This window comes from Delphinapterus leucas, chromosome 17 (assembly GCF_059928025.1).
Source record: "Delphinapterus leucas isolate spDelLeu-1000000601 "Yukka" chromosome 17, BTC_Dleu_Yukka2, whole genome shotgun sequence".
Taxonomy (NCBI): Eukaryota; Metazoa; Chordata; class Mammalia; order Artiodactyla; family Monodontidae; genus Delphinapterus; species Delphinapterus leucas.
Window position 1 is genome coordinate 74769892 of NC_143145.1, and position 20786 is coordinate 74790677.

Sequence of the window (20786 nt, forward strand, 5' to 3'; positions counted from 1 at the left end):
CCTAGATGGGGAGTGTGTATATAGGTGTCCAGGTGTGCTTCCCAGGGAAGGTGTCATCTGAATTGAGTCTGGAGAGAGCCAGAACCTGGAGCATGAAGCCTTTTCTTCCAGGCCAAGAAGATGGAGTTCATTTTAAAATGATGAGGGATCAGTGAATATTTTTATTTAGAGCAACATAAACAGATTTGGAACTTAGGATAATTACCTAGATGCGTACCTCCAAGCAGTGGCATCAACATCAATTTTATTATCCTCTACATTGCCATCATTTATTTAATACCTATTATATATCTGACTCGTGTGTATATTATCTCATTTAATCCAGCACCCTTTGAACTAGATACTATTGCCATTATTTTATAGATGAGAAAACACTGGGTGATAGAGGTTAATAGAACAGTTAGTGACTGGACACACAAGAGAGAATGTGTTTGATTACCTGTCATTCCACCAGTGGGATGTTAATGGAAGGTAAGATGAGAGATGATGATCTGTTGATCCTTAGTCTTCCACTTTGATGTTTCGTATTATGAACATTTCACTTAACTTAGTTAGATTCTAGAATTTAAAGATAGCGTTCATGCCCTACAAGACAGCTTGTAACCAATGTCTTTTATTTTGTCTGGTGCCCCAGAAGCTTTGGTTCATTCTAACACTGCAGGGACACTGTTAGACTGTTAGACTCATGGAAAGAAAACGTATCCGTATCCAATGTGGAACCACATTTTTTTTTCTAGAGTTTTTCATCTTGCAGGATTTTTATCCCTATCCTTTAGAACTCTTACAGGGTATAAGCTACTTTATTCTCCATTCCATCTCCTTTTCCTCTGAATAAAATTATCTTAAGGAAAGATTTGAAATGATACCTCACTAGGATTTGAGATGTTTGAGTTGAATAATTAATTCTTAAAGTCTCGTGTATAACTTGGGACCTGGCTTCTCAATATGAAGGATAGTTTGAAACTAGATTTTATCTTTCTGCTTCATGGTGTTTGTATAGTGTATTGAAGCGACGGAGTGAAAGGTAATAATTCTTAGGAGGTTAAAAAAAACTGATTATTAATCTAACCACACTCCCCATTAGCTTTCTAAATGCTGATAAAATTGGCGATTTGCCCCTTCATTCTCAGCTCTTTAATTGAAAGTACAAATAAAGTACCTCTTCTCTTCTAGAAATATGGCATGGAAGCTGATTAATTTTAAGAAATACTTGTATGTAACTAGAAAGGGTACAACAAAGATAGGGCATGCACAGTTTTGAGTCGCTCTACTCACCTTTTACTCCTTTTATTTCAGCTCAATCTGAAATCGAAGTTTCTGTGTCTGCAAGGAATATCAGAAGGTTACTAAGTTTCCAGCGGTATCTTAGATCGTCACGCTTTTTCCGTGGTACCAGCGTTTCGAATTCTCTAAACATTTTAGATGATGATTATAATGGACAAGCCAAGGTGTGTATAGCTTTTTCAAGAAAACATTAATTTTTAGATAAGTTTAACGAAGCCTTGTTTTTCCCATATGGTACTGATTTATAGAGCCTTTTTTTGTATGTGAAATCAGTTGAACCCATTTTTCAGGTTTTCCCTTTAGAGCAGCTAGCTGTTCATCCTATAATTAGGTATTACAGAGCAAGGAACATTTCTGAAGTAACTAAAATAATGAAAATGTTTTCAATTGATTATAACAGCAAGTAGATCAATAGAAAGTTAAGCTATAAGATCACACTTAACGCTGGGAAGAATATTATGGATTGTCTGATCTAATTTCTGTATTCTGTAGCTAAGAACAGTATGGCCTTAAAAAAAAAAGAACACTATGGCCTAAATAGTATAAGGAACTTGGTTGAGCTCCCCCAGCTGGTTAGAAGTAAACCCAGCACAGGAAGACTCATGACTTTCAGTCAAATGATTTTTCATAATCTCTTGTATCAGTGAGATATTTGGAAGATTTAGATTTTTTAAAAATTAAACCTGGTGATTGTGTGCATTGTTTTCTTTATATAGTTTAAAAGAAGTATGTTAATGAAGGTGGAAGTTAGTTGAGGTTGTTTTTGACCAAATGAGGATTTTTTAATAATCTTATGTTTCTGATATTTGTAAAAGTATTCTTTGACTTAATACTTACAGGCCAGATGTTGTCAGTTTGTGTAGATACGGTCAGGGTACCCACTCTACGGTTATACTAAAGTGAAAAAATTTGCCTCCCAGTTTGATAAAACAAATCAGTGGAAAAGCACTGATGCTTTCCTTAAATTTTAAAAAGTTCACAAGTTTTGTTTTTTAGAATGAGAATATTATGTGTATCATTGGTTGTTAGTATTATAATCTCAACCAGTAGTACCTTAATGTTGCTTATGTCGATTAGGTCATAAATGTATACGACAGTGAAGTTTTAGATACAAAATAAAAACTTTTTCTTGAAAATAAAAGTCCACAAAATTTTCAGGTTACAAATATATGGTGTAAAAATATCTGTTTGAGTTTTAGGGTTGTGGGATTTATTTACTTGGCTGAAATAACCATCAACCTAAAAATTAATGTAGTAAATGCTATTGACTCTTTTATAAGGCTATTTAAAGAATATAAATAAATACCCATAAATTGGGAGTGTATTTTCAGAAAACGAATAACAAATAATTTGAGTGTAGTACAGTGTAGGTGTCTGGTGCCTGGGTTCCAGAATCAGACCACCTGACGTCAGATCCCAGCTCTGTTACTTTCTTGCTGAGCAAGTTAGAACTTTTTGCCTCTTTCCCCATCTATAAATGAGGATTGAAAACAATGCCTGCTTGATAGTGTCGGCATGAAGAGTAAGTGAGTAAAGAGGAAAGCACTTTTAACAGTGCCTGGGATATAGCAAGTGTTCGGCTATTATAATTTACTTGTATTCGATTTTAAAAATCTGGTTTCTTAGACCATGCAGTGTATGAACCACACTTCTGTGATGTTAAGTTATATTCGAATTCTTGACCGTTCATGGGAGTATAGGAATAAGTCGAAGGGAACACTAACCTTACCTATACATTTATTAACTGGAAAACAAAATAATAACTGTTTTTTCAAATGGAGTTTATCCCTCTGGACATGCTTTGGAGCCGTTTGGAAAGGTCATGATTAAAGGGAGAATGATACTTAACATTCCTTAAAGTAAATCAACCACTTCCCATTTTCATTAATTTCCCTGTGGACTGTCTACAAAAGATAGAGAATGTTACTGAAATTAAATTACAGTAGGAATGTTTGGTTTTCATTTCAGTGTATGCTGGAAAAAGTTGGAAATTGGAATTTTGATATCTTTCTATTTGATAGACTAACAAATGGTAAGTGAAGAATTTGACTTACTCAAGTTAATGTACTCTTGAGATTGCTGCACTGACGGTACAGCCGCCGGTGGGCTGCTGCTTTCATTTACTTAGGTTAGGAGCCCTCTGCTGGCAGAGGGAGCATTGTTGTGTTGCTTCTTTAGTGACTGACTTGTAAGCCTAGAGAATCAATCTAAAATTTTATTTTTTGATTATTACTCTTAGTAGTAATCAAAAGTAACCGCTGTCATCATCACTTGGGCGTCCCTTATTAATGCTACTGTTATTAATAACCCAAGGCGAACATCACTATCTCGTCGTTTTTGTTTTTTTTTTCTTTTTTGGTTTCTTTTGTACTGTAGTCACAGTGACATCCTCTGATCTTGTATTCCAGTTTTGATAGCCCCAGATATGTGGTAGATGAATGACCCTTTGAGGGATGGCTTTTCTTCTAGCTCTGGCTCCTAGGCTTTCCTTTCTCTGCTCACTTGAGAGATGGCGTGTTAATGATCAGCAAACAGTGGTTCCTTCTGGCACTGCTTCTCCATGGCGGGGTCGGGTGGGGTGGGAGGAGCTCGTGGCTTCTTGAGGGGGCGTATCGGAATCTACAGAAAGTATGAGTACTTTGAAAAAGACAGGTGATTCTTTTGTTTAGATGTTGGGGGTAGGAGTTTATTAATTAATTTATTTATTTTTGCTGTGTTGGGTCTTCGTTTCTGTGCGAGGGCTTTCTCTAGTTGCGGCAAGCAGGGGCCACTCTTCATCGCGGTGCGCGGGCCTCTCACTATCGCGGCCTCTCTTGTTGTGGAGCACAGGCTCCAGACGCGCAGGCTCAGTAGTTGTGGCTCGCGGGCCTAGTTGCTCCGCAGCATGTGGGATCCTCCCAGACTAGGGCTCGAACCCGTGTCCCCTGCATTAGCAGGCAGACTCTCAACCACTGCGCCACCAGGGAAGCCCCGAGACAGGTGATTCTGATCTGTTTACCTCTTTCTGAGTTTTGTTTTGCTTTGCGGGAAGGGTTCATTTTTCTTTATTCTGTTTGAGAATGGGAACAGAATTCCCTTTGAGAATCATTCTTTATTTAGTGTAAAATTTTTGGCAATAAAAAAGAAAAAAGGTGGGCTTCCCTGGTGGTGCATTGGTTGAGAGTCCGCCTGCCGATGCAGGGGACACGGGTTCGTGCCCCGGTCCAGGAAGATCCCACATGCCGCAGAGCGGCTGGGCCTGTGAGCCATGGCCGCTGAGCCTGCGTGTCCGGAGCCTGTGCTCTGCAACGGGAGAGGCCACAACAGTGAGAGGCCCGTGTACCGCAAAAAAAAAAAAAAAAAAGGTGGTACCTGTTGTCCAACTAGACTTTGCCCCTTTTGCCTTAATATGTTTTAAATGAAGCAGAGTGGAAAGTTCACTGAGAGGACGTCAGTTCTGATGGTTGAGAATGAAATAAATATGTGATTCACTGCCATACTTTGAAATCACTTTTTTTTTCTTATTTTACTTTGGAATAAAGCTCCTTTCCTAAGAAAGCCAAATATGGGAAATGGACAAGCAAATAGAACTGTATGCATGTTGAGAAAGCATGGGTCTAGCTTTTTAGTATCACTACATCATTCGCTCTGAGCTGTATGGTCAGGCATAGTGAGGATACCTTTGTGATCACCTTCAAGTTGTCTGTGGACTGCTGACCGAAAATAAACTGAAGCGACCCAGGCACAAGTGTAAAGACAGTAAAGTTCTCCTCAGTGGTGGAGCCTCCCTCCCGCTTCCCTGCCTTTTGTTTTTCCCCCTTTTCTGTTCCTACTCACCTCTCTTTTGCCCTCTGGTGCCTAGTGTCTGTTCCTCTCCCTTCCCCCACTTGGGCCTGTCCACACAGAAGAGGCTCTAATATCATTTAGGGCCTGTCGGAGGCTCTTAATACCAGCTGTCCTTCCTTGCAGCCATCCCCTTTTTGAAAATATAGGTGCCTCAGCTTCTTCTAGATCTGGGAAACTCCCCTTTCCTAATGCAACACAAATATTACTTTAGTCATTATCTCAAGATAAACATAGATAAGACAGTGCCGCCCTTAACACCTTCAAGGTCTAGCCTCACATAAACACTAAGAGCTCATAGCCTATTCTTAGTCTCCTGAGACACTTGTCACCCACTGAAATAGTTGATTGTTTTTCTCTAGATTTTATTTTTAAAAAGAACATACCTGCTAGTCAGGGGGCGTGGCGATAAAAGTGGAACGAGGGTGACGGTGCAGGATGGGCAGAAGTAATGGCCACTAGTCTACGTCAGTTAACTTAGCACTTGGCTTTCCTTCAATCACCTCACTCCTTTTTTGTGGAGAAGGTGGCCGAATGGTTTCTTCTTGGAGTTGTTAGGGGTTAGTAGAAACGACCCATGGTTAGCCACCCACCTGTGCTTTTACAGGTGGTGATATCTATGTTCAGTTCACTACAGTCACCCAAAAGTTACAGGAATTCTGTACATGAAGAGATATTACTGGGAAACAAGTGGGCAGGAGAAAATTCCTTTAACTTGCATTATTTAATTGGATCTGCTTTCCTTTCAGAGCTGCTTAGCCTGAAACGAATTCTGGATGATATATGTACATAGTATCCAAGTATATAGTTTTCCCTTCTTGCTGTCGACCTGGTGTGTTCTGTGTTTCTTCCTCTGGTGATTTCCCAAATGATACTGTGAGGAGGGCAGGGAAGAAACAAAACTGATTCCCAGCTTGTCCACTGCAAAGCGGGAAGTAGTTACTACCTGGTAGGATATATTTGATGTTGCCTTTGCAGGAATGAGTTAGGTTACATCAGATAGCAAGATAGGGCTTGTCTCCCCCAAAAGTCACCTGGCGCATGAGGACCCTCGTTGCCAGGCCTGTGTTATAGCCGTAGCCCAGTCCTGCCAGCTCCCAAGTATTGAAGAGAATCACATCCTAAAACCTGTCGAGAGCCGTAACACCTTAGGCAGGTCCGTCCTTTCATATATCTTTATATAAAGGGTAACTTTTCTATAAGTACAGTTTTCTTTTCCAAGAAGATGTTTCCATTCTCATATAAAATAACTGCTTCTATGCCTGTTTCTTGTTTAACGTATCAACTAAGCATCACCACTTGCTTTGAAATGTTTCGTTGACTTGTGTTCTTATTTACTGGTATTAAGTCAGTTGGTATCTTATAAACTGAAAATGAGAAAAAGCGTTGCATACAGTTTTTCATTTTGATATGGGCGGTACGCTGTTAGATTGGCTCTTGTCAGATTCCCCCAGGCTTCTTGGTGGAGGACGTTAACATGCGTTTCTTACTACCATTCGTCTGAATTCCAGGTGAGGGTATCTTACCATTTGATTGCAGCTTTCTTAAAACTTATTCTAGATCCTAGAAATTGGTAATTTATTTCATTAGGTTTGGGAAACAATTTGGGGAGAATCCTGCGATTACCTAAATACACAGAATGAATATACATTCTTTTTTTTTAATTGAGGTATAATTGACATAGAACATTATGTTAGCGTCAAACATACAATGTAATGATCTGCCATTTGTATGTACTGCAAAATAATTGCCACAGGGGGTCTAGTTAACATCCGTCAGCATACATAGTCACGGTTTTATTCATTATGATGAGAATTTTTAAGACCTTCTCTCGGCAGCATTCAAATACACAATGCACCCATTTTGTCCCCTTGCCCCACCTCTGACAACCAACCGCCGGTCTGTTCTCTGTATCTGTGAGCTCGAGATTCTGTTGTTTTTGTTTTAGATTCCACATATAAGTGAGATTATACAGCATTTATCTTTCTCTGTCTGACTTCACTTAGCACAGTTCCCTCAAACTCCATCTATGTTGTCGCATATGGCAAGATTTCCGTCTTTCTTATGGCTGGGTAATATTCCACTGCATATACACCACGATTTCTTTATCTGTTCGTCCATTGATAGGCCCTTAGGTTGATTCCATGTCTTGGCTGTTGTAAATAATGCTTCAGTGAAGGTGGGGGTGCAGGTATCTCTTTGAGATAGTGATTCCATCTCCTTCAGATATATACCAGCAAGTGGGATTGCTGGATCATAAGGTAGTTCTACTTTAAATTTCTTGAGGAACCTCCATGGTTCTCCATAGTGGCTGCACCAGTTTACAGTCCCACCAACAGTGCACCAAGGGTTCCCTTTTCCTCACATCCTAGCTAACGCTTGTTATCTCTTGTCTTTTTGATAATAGCCATTCTGACAGGTGTGAGTTGATATCTCATTGTGGTTTTAATTTGCATTTCCCTGAGGATTAGTGATGCTGACGAGCTTTTCTTGTACCTGTTGGCCATTTGTATGTCTTCTTTGGAAAAATATCTATTCAGATTCTCTGCCCATTTTTTAAAACCAGATTGTTTTTTGAACATACGTTCTGAAATATCTCTATATATGCCCTAAGAAAAGTTGGTTGTTACCGTGGTTATGACAGAAACATAGCTCACTTCTTCACAAGTGATTCTAGACCACATGGGTTCATGTTTGTACCAGTAGAGTGTTACTAGGATTGGAATGCATTCTTACATTTAACTCCTTAAAGGGAAAAGATTTGAAATGGTTTTTTCTTTCTGTGTGAAGGTGATGTGTCGGATGGTTTTTAGGAAGACTCTCTTGGTTGCCACATCCTTCCCACTGTTGCTTATGCAAACCTTGTTCCAGTTAGTTTACTTTTTTCCTCATCTGTGGGCTTCTAAACAGTTGTTCAGGCAGTTTTGGATAATTAGTTTAGCCTGATAGTTCTTTGTAATTCTTCATAAATATTATTACTACAAATTTTCATTGTGGGACTAGTTGGGTCTTTTGTACATGTTTGTAAGAATCATAGATTTTTTTCGAGAATACCGGAATCATGTTTATGTTATTGTTATTGTCTGAATGCTGGCAGTAACTTATGAGCTCACACACCTTTAAAACCTACAGTCTGTTTAATTGTTAAATAACATAGCATATGCAGCCAAGGCACTTTGCTCTGGGACACCCCCATTCAGAGCAGTGTGGTGGAGGGATGGTTATGAGGGAGGTGAGTGCACATGTTTTAGGTGCTTTGGGAAATTGAACTAAACTTACTCAGTGTGGACAATTTTCAAAGTTTTCTATCAATTCTAATTATTTTGGTGTCTTAAAAAAAAACTTATCTATTCAAAAATGTTTATCTTCCAGTTGTTTGGTTTTGGAAAAATAAAACCAAAAAATCTTTTTTTCTTAGAATAGAAAGAACATGTGATATTTAAAGTTCTAAACTGGTAAAATTAAAATAAGTTGTAAATTTTAGATAGAGAAAAAGTAGGACTTAGTACTCTTTATGTTTTGTATTCAAACCTATAATTGGAAGTACAGTGCAGTTACATAAGCTTGTATTCCTGCTAATATCTCCTCTTCTTCCTTTTTAGGAAATAGTCTAGTAAGTTTAACGTTTCATTTATTTAGTCTTCATGGATTAATTGAGTACTTCCATTTAGATATGATGAAACTTCGTAGATTTTTAGGTAAGTGATTCTAACCCATTTAACAGTAATAAGATTTATACTGGTACTTGTTTAACTTGTCTCTCAATTATATCAGCTGTTGCTCTAAAACTAATCACCCCAAAGTTAGTGGCTTAAAGAAAAACGCACATTGATTTAGCCCCGAGTCTGCAGGGCTGTGGAGCGCTGCTTCTGGTCTGGCTGAGTTTGTTCGTGCCCCCGCCCTTGACACCCAGTGAGCTGCACTGCGGCGTCGTGGGCCTCAGCTGGGACACCGGGCCCGACCCGGCTCAGCTCTACATGATCTCCTGTTAAATTAAAAGGAGGCAGAGGAGTTTGGCACCATAATAGAGCCACTTTAAAAACAAAAACGGAAAAAGATTATTTTCCAACAAGCCAAGCTTGTTCAGAGAGCAGTGGCCAGTTGGCAGGAGAGCGCTGGCACATCCAGACCCCCGAGCCCAGCCCGGACACTGGCTCGCCTTGCTGTCCGCCGCATCCCGTCAGGTGGAGGGGGGGCCCACACCTCTGGGTGGGGAAGCTGCGAAGGCCCAGTGCCGCTGGGGGCTGGGTCAGCTTTGCTGTCAGTCTCCCACGTCAGCCCCGGCTTTCTCGCAAAGATGACACAGTTTCTGTCCTTTCCTAACTTTTTGAAGGCTAAAACCTTAAAAGATCCAGGTACCTTGCACTTGGGTCTCCTCTTTTTCTGATCCCAGAAACCTCCTGACAGTAAACTTCAAAGATTATTTTGAATATGTTTTCATGTGCAGAGTGATATTTAAGAGCACTCTGCTAGGGAAAACATTAGAGCCTTTCACCGAATAAAGGAAAACGTTAGAAGAATATTAGCATAGGATTCTTGTTTTTGTAACGAAGTTGATAATATTTTCTTTCCTCTTCATTAGCAAAGTAAGATAAATTTATTACCTGAGACGTTGAGAAACTTCTAATGCATATTCATTTACAAATTGTATGCCTGCAATACTCTATCTGTTATAAAACACATAAATAGATATTAACACAAGTGTTTAGAAAACTATTTTAAAGGATGGGATCAAAGTACATACAGAATTCTAATGCTCTTTGCCTCTCACCAGTGAGTCCCAGCTCACCACCTTGGGGTTGGCTCACCATACCTGGAGATCACTGGATTGAGTGATGGGCTGTGAGGGCCACAGTGCAGGTTTGGTGGCAGTGGGGACGGCTCTACCCTCTCATCCTAGTCTACTTTTTCATGGTAGCATAATACAGACACTGAGCAGAGAAGGCAGGATTAACACATCATCCTTCCCTACTACTGAAAAACTAATTGCAGATCTGAAACTCACCTCACTGATGGAGTATCCCAAGGATCGTGTTCACATTCCCCAATATCTGTATTATTTTAGCCTCATAAAGATTTTTGTCCTCTGATGAATTCCTAGTTCCTAGAACGGTATCTACTACAATGAGTATTTGTTGAATGAATTGTACAGTTTTTATTAAACTAAGAAACTCTTTTTAAATTAAAAAAAAAAGTCAGAGGAGTGGGGCACAATGATAGATTGACATTTTAAAAGAGAAAAAAAGGAAAAAAATTTTTTATAATTTTGACGTGAATACCTTCATGCCATTTAAAGAGTTTCAAACAAGAGTCAAGGTGGTGTTGATGCCTCGGGTATACATGTGAGTTATGATAAGTGATTATCATCTCCCCGAATCAGAACAATTAGCTGATAGCCACATGAGAAGGGTAAGTGGAGAATGCATAATTGTTGCAATTTTTGTATTTCTGTGTGCCTCCTGTTCGCAGTTAAATCTGAGGTCTTTTTTTTTTCTTTGACGCAGTTATGATCCAAGAAGATTACCACAGTCAAAACCCTTACCACAATGCAGTCCACGCTGCAGATGTTACTCAGGCCATGCACTGTTACCTAAAAGAACCTAAGGTAAGGTGTTGGCATTTACAGTCAGTGAAAGTCCTGAGAAAATGCCCTTGATTTAATTTCAAATACTTTTCCTTAAGTTAATGTTTTAATCAGGCTTAAAATCAGAAGCTTCCTTCACAAGAATGAGATGTAGCTGGATCAGGTTTCCAGGTGTGGCTGTATTTGTAAGTTGACAGCTAGAGAGCTGGGGTGATTGTCGAGAATGAGGCTGGAGAAGCCCAAGTGAGGGTCAGGCTGTACGGCCCGGCCACACATGTCAAGTCACCTGGCGTTTACACTGCGCTCCACGAGGGCAGGGATGACACTCGTCAGATCCCGTGATGAATAGGAAGCTACGGAAGGGAAGCAGGAGATTTTACAAAGCTATCCTGGCTGTGGGGGGAGAATAACTCAGACAAGACCAGAAACATGCACGCTGCCCGTCAGGAGCTGTTTCGATAGCCTTGGGGCAGGAGAGAGGCAGACGCTTGGTGAGATCTCTTGGGAATCAGAACATGGAGGATGTGGTGTCTGGATGCATCTAGGGGAGTGAAATAGGGAGAGGAGTCGGTGGAGACTGTCCCCGGCAGCTGAGTAGCAGGTGGGAGTCGCTGTGAGGGAGAGAATGTAGAAAGGGAGGGAGGGCTGGCAGAGATGATGAGCTCCATTGTGGGCACGTTAAATGTATTCGCTCCATATCCGAATGCAGGTGTCTAGTAGAGAGTTGGAAAGGAGTCTGAAGCATAGCAGAGAAATCAGAGTTGGGGACTACCAGCTGTAGATGTTAATGGAAGCCATGTTTGCCCATGGGCGTTTCCTGTTCCTGGAGGCTGTAAAGTTACATCTGCCACCCTTAGCCCTACTTCTAAACTCGCCTCCCCAGGGATCTTAGTTCGGCCGGATGCTGGGAGGGAAGGAGGCTGACTGAGCCAGTTGGTGCTAGTTGATGCCAACTCTGAGAATATAGCCATGTGGTTGCCAGTCTCCTGATTTTTCAAGAGATGTGGAGTATGTGAAAGTACCCCAATTTTTAAAGTGTATTATGACTTTAAAAAAATTAACTTTATCGTGGCATCATTTATATGCAGTAGTAAAATGCATACATTTTATGTGTGTAGTTTTGATAAATGAATACTCCCATGCACCCCAATTTTTTCATTAAAGTTTAAAACAAACATTGGGCCAAGCCTAAAGTGTCTCTGTTGAACAGTCTTGTGGGAGAAATTGGTAAGTAATCACCATACAGCCAGGGAAGTGGAATGATGGAGCTAAGTGCCCCATGGGACACAGGGGAGATAAACCTAGTCCACGGGGCTGTGAAGGCCCGTGGCCGCTGGCTGGCCCCGCCCAGCCCGAAGGCAGGGCTTGGGAGCGCCGGCACCCAGCAGGACCAGAGGGGCAGAGTGCAGGGCGAACGTGGTGCGGACACTGTCTTACCCGTGCGGCTCTGGCAGCACTAGTTTTAAACACTTTTTGCCTATGTAGCTCAGATCATTCTTATTTTAAACACTTTTCATCATTAACATACTCAGTGAGCTCTTCAGTCAAAGCTTCAGTTAAGGATACCGATAAGATCACTAAGATTTAAAATACAGCAGTTCCCTCCTCCCTTACCGTAGAGATAAGAAAATAGAAATGGAGTCGCTCAGAGTTGACCGCACCTCCTCTACTTCCCGGTCCTTTACCGGGCATCGCATTGTCGAGTGTGTTCATTCATTTGTTCTGTCTGTTTTCCTGGTGCTAAGAATCCAGTGGTAGTAAACAAGACAGGAAAGGTCCCTGGCCTTCAAAAAGTTGCCCTCCCAGTGGGGGGCAGGGGGGCAGTCTTTAAACAGATAAACAGAACTTTGACCTCTACTGTGGTAAGTGCTGCTGTGAAGTCATGTAAATAGGGTGATGTGCTGGGGAGTGACTGGGTGGCTGGCGAGAGCTCACAACTTCAGACAGACGGTCGGGAACCATATAAACCGAGAGGCAGTGTTTGAGAAGGAGATGGCCGCAGAGAAGAATCCAGGTGCAGAGGGGACCGTGAAGAGAAAGCCATATATACAGTGTTCAGTGGGAAACCTGCTTCCATTCATTTGTTTAAACACCAACTTTTATTTTATGGATTGGTGCTGCTATTGGTTTTTTTTTATTGTTGTTTATTTTTGGCTGCGTTGGGTCTTCGTTGCTGCGCGCAGGCTTTCTCTAGTTGAGGCGAGCAGGGGCTACTCTTCCTTGCGGTGCACAGGCCTCTCGTTAAAGTGGCTTCTCATGTTGCGGAGCACGGGCTCTAGGCACACAGGCTTTAGTAGTTGTGGCACGCGGGCTCAGTAGTTGCGGCACACGGGCTCTAGAGCGCAGGCTCAGTAGTTGTGACGCACGGGCTTAGTTGCTCCACGGCATGTGGGATCTCCCCGGACCAGGGCTCAAACCCATGTCCCCTGCATGGGGGAATCCACATTGGCAGGTGGATTCTTAACCACTGCGCCACCAGGGAAGTCCTGCTTTCGGTTTTTATATCTTATGATTTATACGTAAGAGCTAATTCCCGGCTCTTCTAAGTCAAAAAAAAAAAAAAAAAAAAGACAAAAATATTTGAAAACCAAGAAATTATTGAAAGTTCCTTCGGTGTGTACTTGTATCAGCTCTAACTTTAGTATTTATTTTTTATGTCCTCAAAGCTGAACCTCAGAATATAGATTATAATTTTGTTCCAGTTGAGCCTAACGACACCTAACAGCAACAGTCAGAAATGGGGATAACATTTGTCTTTTTTAAAAAAACCTAGTTTTAAAAATTGCATTAATGTCATTGACTTCCTTGTCTTTGTTAGGAAACTCATAAAGTTTTTTTTCTGATGAAAGATTTTTGTAACAAGCAGAAATGTTGCATTTTTACTCAAAATTTTTTTTGCATGTGTGATTTGTTTTCAAACTTAGAACTTACTTTTCCTTCACAGAACTTTAACAGCCCAACTGCTGCGTCTCATGTTTCTATTTTTAATAGTTAACTCTTTAATCTGCCTGAGACTGTTTGATGTCATGTGTAAATCATACATTAATTTTTAACAGTTCTGGATTATTGCATTCTCCCAGGCTGGTACACGTCTGTTCTTCTGCCAAAGTTATCATAAGAATATAACACTTCTGAATGTTGCTTAACAAATCGCATGTTCATAAGATATCCACAGCCACGCCTGCATTTTTATGTCAGGAGGGGATGTGGCTTTATATGCAGGGTGCTCCATGGAGTGTGCCTTCTGCTCATCTTGATTAGTAAGCAGCACTCTTTATTTATTTATTTATTCTGGGCCACATTGGGTCTTTGCTGCTGCGCGCAGGCTTTCTCTAGTTGCAGCGAGCAGGGGCTACTCTTCATTGCGGTGTGCAGGCTTCTCATTGCGGTGGCTTCTCGTTGCGGAGCACAGGCTCTAGGCGCGCAGGCTTCAGTAGTTGTGGCTCGTGGGCTCAGTAATCGTGGCTCGCGGGCTCTAGAGCACAGGCTCAGTAGTTGTGGCGCACGGGGCTTAGTTGCTCCGCGACATGTGGGATCTTCCCGGACCAGGGCTCGAACCCGTGTCCCCTGCATTGGCAGGTGGATTAGTAACCACTGTGCCAACAGGGAAGTCCAAGCAGCACTTTTAAAATCTTTTATTTTTTTTTAATGCTTTTGCCTATCCTAAAGAGGAAATAATTGTCTTCACCATCTTCTACCCATTCATTGAGTTTCTCTATATACCATTTACAGGTAATACAAAAATAAATAATTTACATTCTCTGCCCTCAAACAGCTTACACTATTTTAGTGGATTCAGGCCCTCCAACAGTGGTTTTTTTCAGACCAAGATGAACTTGGCGCAGGGGATGGAAAAAAGATCCATTCTGGCATAGAAAGAATATACTAGAATTTGAATCAAAAATTTTCTTACCTCATATTTTAAAACTTTTCGGTTTTCATCCATGTTTTATCACGTGCAGTATGGGTTGGCTCTGTGTTGTAATCTGTAAGTAAGTATACCGATATGGGTGGCCTATGCTCAGAACACTTTTCTGCTGTTAGGGCACAGGACCCTACACGTTTAGAGAGCACTGCCCCAGTGTAAAGCTAAACAGGCGCACACTGCGCTCTGGCAGTGTTAGTGTGGCAGGACGTGAAATGTGCTGCAAGAACGCAGTCAGTCATTTGTGGGCTGGGGCTGGGCGAGGGCTGGGCTGCGGGCGGAGAACGGAGGTGGGCTGGGGAGGCTCTGGTGGAGCTGGGCTTGCCGGGAAGCGAGAGGCGGTTCATGAAAAGCAGGTGCGACACACTCCAGGTGAGTGTTTTTTGTCGTTGAAAACTTCAGTCAGGTAAATAAGCTTATTTATTGTGATTATTTTATCAAGAATAATAAATGACTGTTGAGAGGAAAATTACAGTGGCTAGTGTACAGGATGGCTTTTCCTGAGATGAATACACTGTGTATGCTGTTCTGAACTGTCCATCCATGGGGAGAGGATTTCATTACCAACTTGACATAAACTTCCGCTCCGTGATTACTCAGTAGCTTCCTTCAACATTTGGGACCTCAGAAGTAACCTTGGATTTGGATTCTTGATTGAAACCCAGTAACCAATTTATTGATAAACGCACACGCTTAGTCATAGGTTTACAGTATTGTACACTTAAACATCTGTTAAAAGGGTAGCTCTCACCTTAAGTGTTCTCACCGTGATAAAAATGTTTTTAAAACCTCATAGGCCTTCTGTGACTACAGTAACAGAAATACTCAAATCTCTGTTTGTTGTTTGAAAACTTTTATTTCTCAAAAAGGTGGTTTATACTTTAGCTGTCATCTTAATGATGCTAGTTTCCAGTGAAGGATGAGCTGCATCCACGAACTCCACGTGGGCAGGGACACCATTATACCACGCCTGCCGCCAGGGTCGTGAGGAGACCAGCCGCTGGCAGGCACTCCGTGGCCTGGATGAGCGGCCTGAGAAACATGGCGGGAGGAGACTGCCGACACTCAGTCGAGGCTAATTTAGAACAGCTACTGTAATGGCGCAGAGCGTGTTTCAAATATGTCTGTAATCGGTTATTCCTTGCCGCACTCCAGCTTGCCAATTCTGTAACTCCTTGGGACGTCTTGCTGAGCTTAATTGCAGCTGCCACTCATGATCTGGATCATCCAGGTGTTAATCAACCTTTCCTTATTAAAACTAACCATTACTTGGCAACTTTATACAAGGTTAGTGCAATTTTATCCTCAAAATTTAATATTCTTGCATTCTAGAAAATGTGTCATGTTTAAAGAAGTGAAAGGAGTAAATAAATTCTCAGTGAATGTTCAGATTTTAATCAGATTAATATTACTTACAAATAATTCTTTATGTTCAGAAAAAGACTTACCATTTACTCAGAGATGCCCTTTTCTTTTTGTAGAATACCTCAGTACTGGAAAATCACCACTGGAGATCTGCAGTGGGTTTATTGAGAGAATCCGGTTTATTCTCACATATGCCATTAGAAAGCAGGTAGGTTGGATTAAGACAAAATTAATTAGTTATGAACTATAGAAATTAAGTTGCAAAAACAACTGTATAAAGTTTTTAAAATTATGTTGTTATATTCAGGTGTTCCACAGTTTTCGGGTAAATTATCTTACTTTACAAATTTACATCAAAATTTTAATAATTTAAAGCTGTTCTGAAATACAGTCAGTAGTAATTTTTTTTCAGTGAATTTTTATGAAGGATCACTCATAGATACTATAAAATCCACTCCAAATACACAGTGGCTCAGTCATGGTTTACTGCTTATTTATGTAAATGGTATTTCGTATTTCCATTTTATGCTCTTTTGAATAAAACCGTAAGTTCTAGCTGTAAAGGTAAATTGGATAGAAAGTAAACAATCTCTATAAGAAATAGATTCATTAAAATCTGTTCCAGGAAGTTTTCAAAACCGATAAGACGTGAAAAGAATGCTTTTTATCCTCAACAGCATAGTCCTAGAGTCACTGCTAGAGTTATAGGATAAAATAATGAATTGAAAGAACAGAAAATCCTACAGTTTTTTTAGAAAATATCATTTGATGTTGAGCAGGCCACTTGAAAGGCTAATAAAAAGCGTTAATGTAAATGAGCCCAACATGATAACGATGGTGGTGGCCGACACAATCCCATGTCATTGGTCCACACACTGAAGCGTTTAATGATGCCTCACCCAGAGGAGGTGCACTTAGGAAAACCATGTCAGTGGATATAAACCACCTACTTCTAGAAAAAAGGTGAGACATAAAAATACATTTGGGTGTCAAGACTTAAGTTACTGTCATTGTTCTTTCCTTTCTCCCTTTCACAATTTGAAACAACTTCATAAAAAAACAAAAATGTGTTTGGTCATGTCCGTGAGAAAAAAAGCTGGACTTTTTATTTTTTTAAATCTGTATTCATGGATACCATTTGGAGTTATGACAGTACTTCTGGTAAGTAAAATTGTTTCTTGTCATAGTACAGATACAGAAACTGCTTGAAGCACACAGTGTTTGTGTATATAGGCTCTCTCTCTTGGCTTGGGCAGGTAATGGTGTGCTTCATTATTCCCTTCCTGTCATGTTCTGCACTTGATGATTAACCCTGTTGAATTCTCATATTCTAATACAAATAAAAACTGAAAACGAGGAATACTGCATAATAGCATTCTTTTATGTTTGCTTAGGGTTTGTTTTATTTACTGTTCAATACTGTGAGCCTTTTACTTTTTTACTTTATATTTTTTTGAAGCAAGGAATACGACTTTATTCGGAAAGTCGGCAGACCAAGAAGATGGCGGACTAGGGTCTCCAGAAAACTATCTTTAGAGCCTTTTAATCTATTGACTGCTCTTTACTGATCATTATACAAAGATAATGTTTGTGATGGCCCATTGAAACAGAAGGAATTTTTAAACATTTCTCTTATTTGACTTGAAACAGTTTTTTTTTAAATACCTTTATTGGAGTATAATTGCTTTACAATGGTGTGTTAGTTTCTGTTGTATAACAAAGTGAATCAGGTGTTTGTATACATCTGTCCCCCTATCCCCTCCCTCTTGAGCCTCCCTCCCACCCTCCCTATCCCACCCCTCTAGGTGCACACAAAGCATCGAGCTGATCTCCCTGTGCTATGGGGCTGCTTCCCACTAGCTACCTGTTTTACATTTCGTAGTGTATATATGTCCATGCCACTCTCTCACTTCGTCCCAGCTTCCCTTTCCCCAGCTGTGTCCTGAAGTCCGTTCTCTATGTCTGTGTTTTTATTCCTGCCCTGCCCCTAGGTTCATCAGTACAGTTTTTTTAGATTCCATATGCATGCATTAGCATACGGTATTTTTTTTTGAGGCGGTTTTTTAAATGATGTAATGTATTTGTTATTTGTATTAACATGTTACCTTCTCCCTTCCAGAAAATTTGGATAATTAATTCTTGAATTTGGCCCTGAAAGCATAGTTGAGTCTAAACTTTATTAAACTGGTGGAACTTCATCAGGTTTTAGTCAGACATCTTCAAAAGTCTGCAGAAGTCAGTGGGAATGGGCTGTTCTTTCTCCATCTGACCCTCCTCCTGCCTCTCAGATCTCAGGCACCAAAAAAGAGTCCAAAGTTGTTCACTGCATCCCAGCCAATCTTACGTAGACTTTCTTAGGCATATAATTCCACCTTTAGGCATTCTTTTTGGAGTGTTTGCATATTGGTATTTTCCTACCAACTGTCTTGGTTTTAGTTTTGATTCTTTTAGTAGGTTTTTAAAATGCATTCTTTAAATCCATCTTTTTGGTAGGTTAAGAGTTGAATGGCAGTTAGAATATCTTAGGGCCCTGTAAAGCTTTCTGAGTATTAAGACTTAAGGAAAAAATAATCAAGAAGTAGCTATTCAGTTGAAAGACTTGTGTTTCTCTTTATGTTTTTCTAATTCCAGACAACAGATGGAGGCTCAGATAGGCGCTCTGATACTGGCCACGGACATCAGCCGGCAGAACGAGTACCTGTCCTTGTTTAGGGCCCATCTGGACAAAGGTGACTTACGTCTGGAAGACATCAGGCACAGGCATTTGGTTTTACAGGTAAAATGAGCTTGGAAAGATTCTATTTCTAGAGCAAATCATATGACTATTAGAATAAAAATGAAATATTCTCGTGTAGTCTTCTGAGTGGTTAAATCCTGAGGGAAAGCATTTCATTTTAATAAGTTCTCATATCTAAAAAATGAGAGAGAAGTGGCTGATTCCTCTGTAGCTTTCTGGTTAGTGCAGTCCTATGCCTGCCTCTCCGGAATTACCAAGCGTGTATAATGTGCTTAGCAGGCTTTCAGTGTTTCTGCAAAAATGATCGTTACAACTAATAGTATCGTAAAATCAGTATAAAGGGTAACGAATTTCCTGTTGCAACGTTTTCTTTTTCTGTTCTCAGGTGCTCTTTTCCCCACTATTGGTGTGTAGTACGCTTAGTAAAACTGAAATTTTACCTTTTCTCTTAAGACACACCCCACACTTTGCTTTTGCTAGATGGCTTTGAAGTGTGCAGATATTTGTAACCCATGTCGGACCTGGGAATTAAGCAAGCAGTGGAGTGAAAAAGTAACGGAGGAGTTCTTCCATCAAGGCAAGTCACAGTACTGAGCGCTAGTCTGTTCAGGTCACCTTTTAGCGCCATATGAGTAAAATAACTCAGGCAACTGCAGAGTCTAGCAGCAGGTGCCTGATAGTTTTAGTGGCGATTCACGGTAGCTGTACATACAACCAATAATGCGCAACTCGAACACCTGTTCTGAAAGTCAGCAGTTCTCTTTCGAAATGATCTGATGTGTGTGTCGGCATTTATGAATTAGACGTGGAGCCGGCTGGAAGGTTTTCTGTACAGAAAGATCTTCCTGCCCTTGCTCCATCCTTGTCTTGTGTGGAGGGTGTGGCCACATGAGCATGTAAGACATGTTTTGTGATTTAAAGCCAGGAACCAAGGATCTTCGTTCCATGCACCTTCCTTTCAGAAATCTGAGTTTTAAATTAAAATGCTGACAGAATTACAGTCTTGGGATAACACCTAGTAAAAGTTTTCCACCCTCTCCATTTAAAATAGGATGTTGGCTTGGCAGCCTTTTCTATGTATGAATAACTTAAAGTTTAAAAAAGAGCTAATTTAGGGCTTCCCTGGTGGCGCAGTGGTTGAGAGTCCGCCTGCCGATGCAGGGGACACGGGTTCGTGCCCCGGTCCGGGAAGATCCCACATGCTGCGGAGCGGCTGGGCCAGTGGGCCACGGCCGCTGAGCCTGCGCGTCCGGAGCCTGTGCTCCGCAATGGGAGAGGCCACAGCGGTGAGAGGCCCGCGTACCGCCAAAAAAAATTTTTTAAAAGAGCTAATTTAGAAGGCATCCTCTCATGAGGCTTGTGTTACATTATTCCTAAGGAATTTACAGGTAAGATGAAGACTTTCATTATATATTTAACCCATAGGTATATTTCGCATTAAGAATTCTTTTTTTCTTTTTTCCATTTCTAGGAGACGTAGAGAAAAAGTATCATCTGGGTGTGAGTCCACTTTGTGATCGTCAGACCGAATCTATTGCCAACATCCAGATTGGTAACTATGCATACTTAGATATAACTGGTTTTTAAAATGCCACTGATTTTAAGTTTGCCAAGAAGAGAGGTACATCTGAAATACCAGTATTAAAATTATGCTTATTTCTAATTTTTAAATAATTGAAGAAATTTTATTCTGGTTTTTCCTTTTTTTGGGCTCTTATAATTTACTCTCATTTGATTTTAGTTCCTCAAAAGCAGAGCAGGTAGCAATAACTTTCTGTTCTGAACTGGAAAGAATGCATCATTTTCCCATGTGGGAGCCTCATTGGTGTCATTCTGGGACCGCTGGGCCTGACGGTCATGGGAAGACCGGCTTCCACGACTGCCGGCTTTTCTCTCACCGCTGCCTGCTGGTTGAAGCTAACTCTTCAGCACCTCACACAGGCCCCTTGCAACCTGGCCCCCAATTGTCTCTTCCGTCTTCTCCCCAACACCTTCCCCCTCGTTTACCTACAGCAACTCGGGACTCCCTGGGGCTCCCCAAATCCCTGGTGCTCCTTCACTCTGTGCCT

At 40.9% G+C, this 20786-nt stretch overlaps 1 protein-coding gene across 1 annotated transcript in view; it reads left to right on the plus strand.

Annotated features, from left to right (window-relative positions):
• PDE7A (phosphodiesterase 7A) overlaps positions 1 to 20786 on the plus strand; it is a 131366-nt gene that overhangs the window by 89463 nt on the left and 21117 nt on the right. Inside the window, exons 4-12 of the mRNA XM_022595281.3 lie at positions 1297 to 1448; positions 3253 to 3316; positions 8709 to 8804; positions 10611 to 10711; positions 15771 to 15902; positions 16097 to 16188; positions 18612 to 18756; positions 19198 to 19294; positions 20189 to 20269. Coding sequence (XP_022450989.1) covers positions 1297 to 1448; positions 3253 to 3316; positions 8709 to 8804; positions 10611 to 10711; positions 15771 to 15902; positions 16097 to 16188; positions 18612 to 18756; positions 19198 to 19294; positions 20189 to 20269 — 960 coding nt within the window. The remainder of the gene's footprint in view (positions 1 to 1296; positions 1449 to 3252; positions 3317 to 8708; positions 8805 to 10610; positions 10712 to 15770; positions 15903 to 16096; positions 16189 to 18611; positions 18757 to 19197; positions 19295 to 20188; positions 20270 to 20786) is intronic.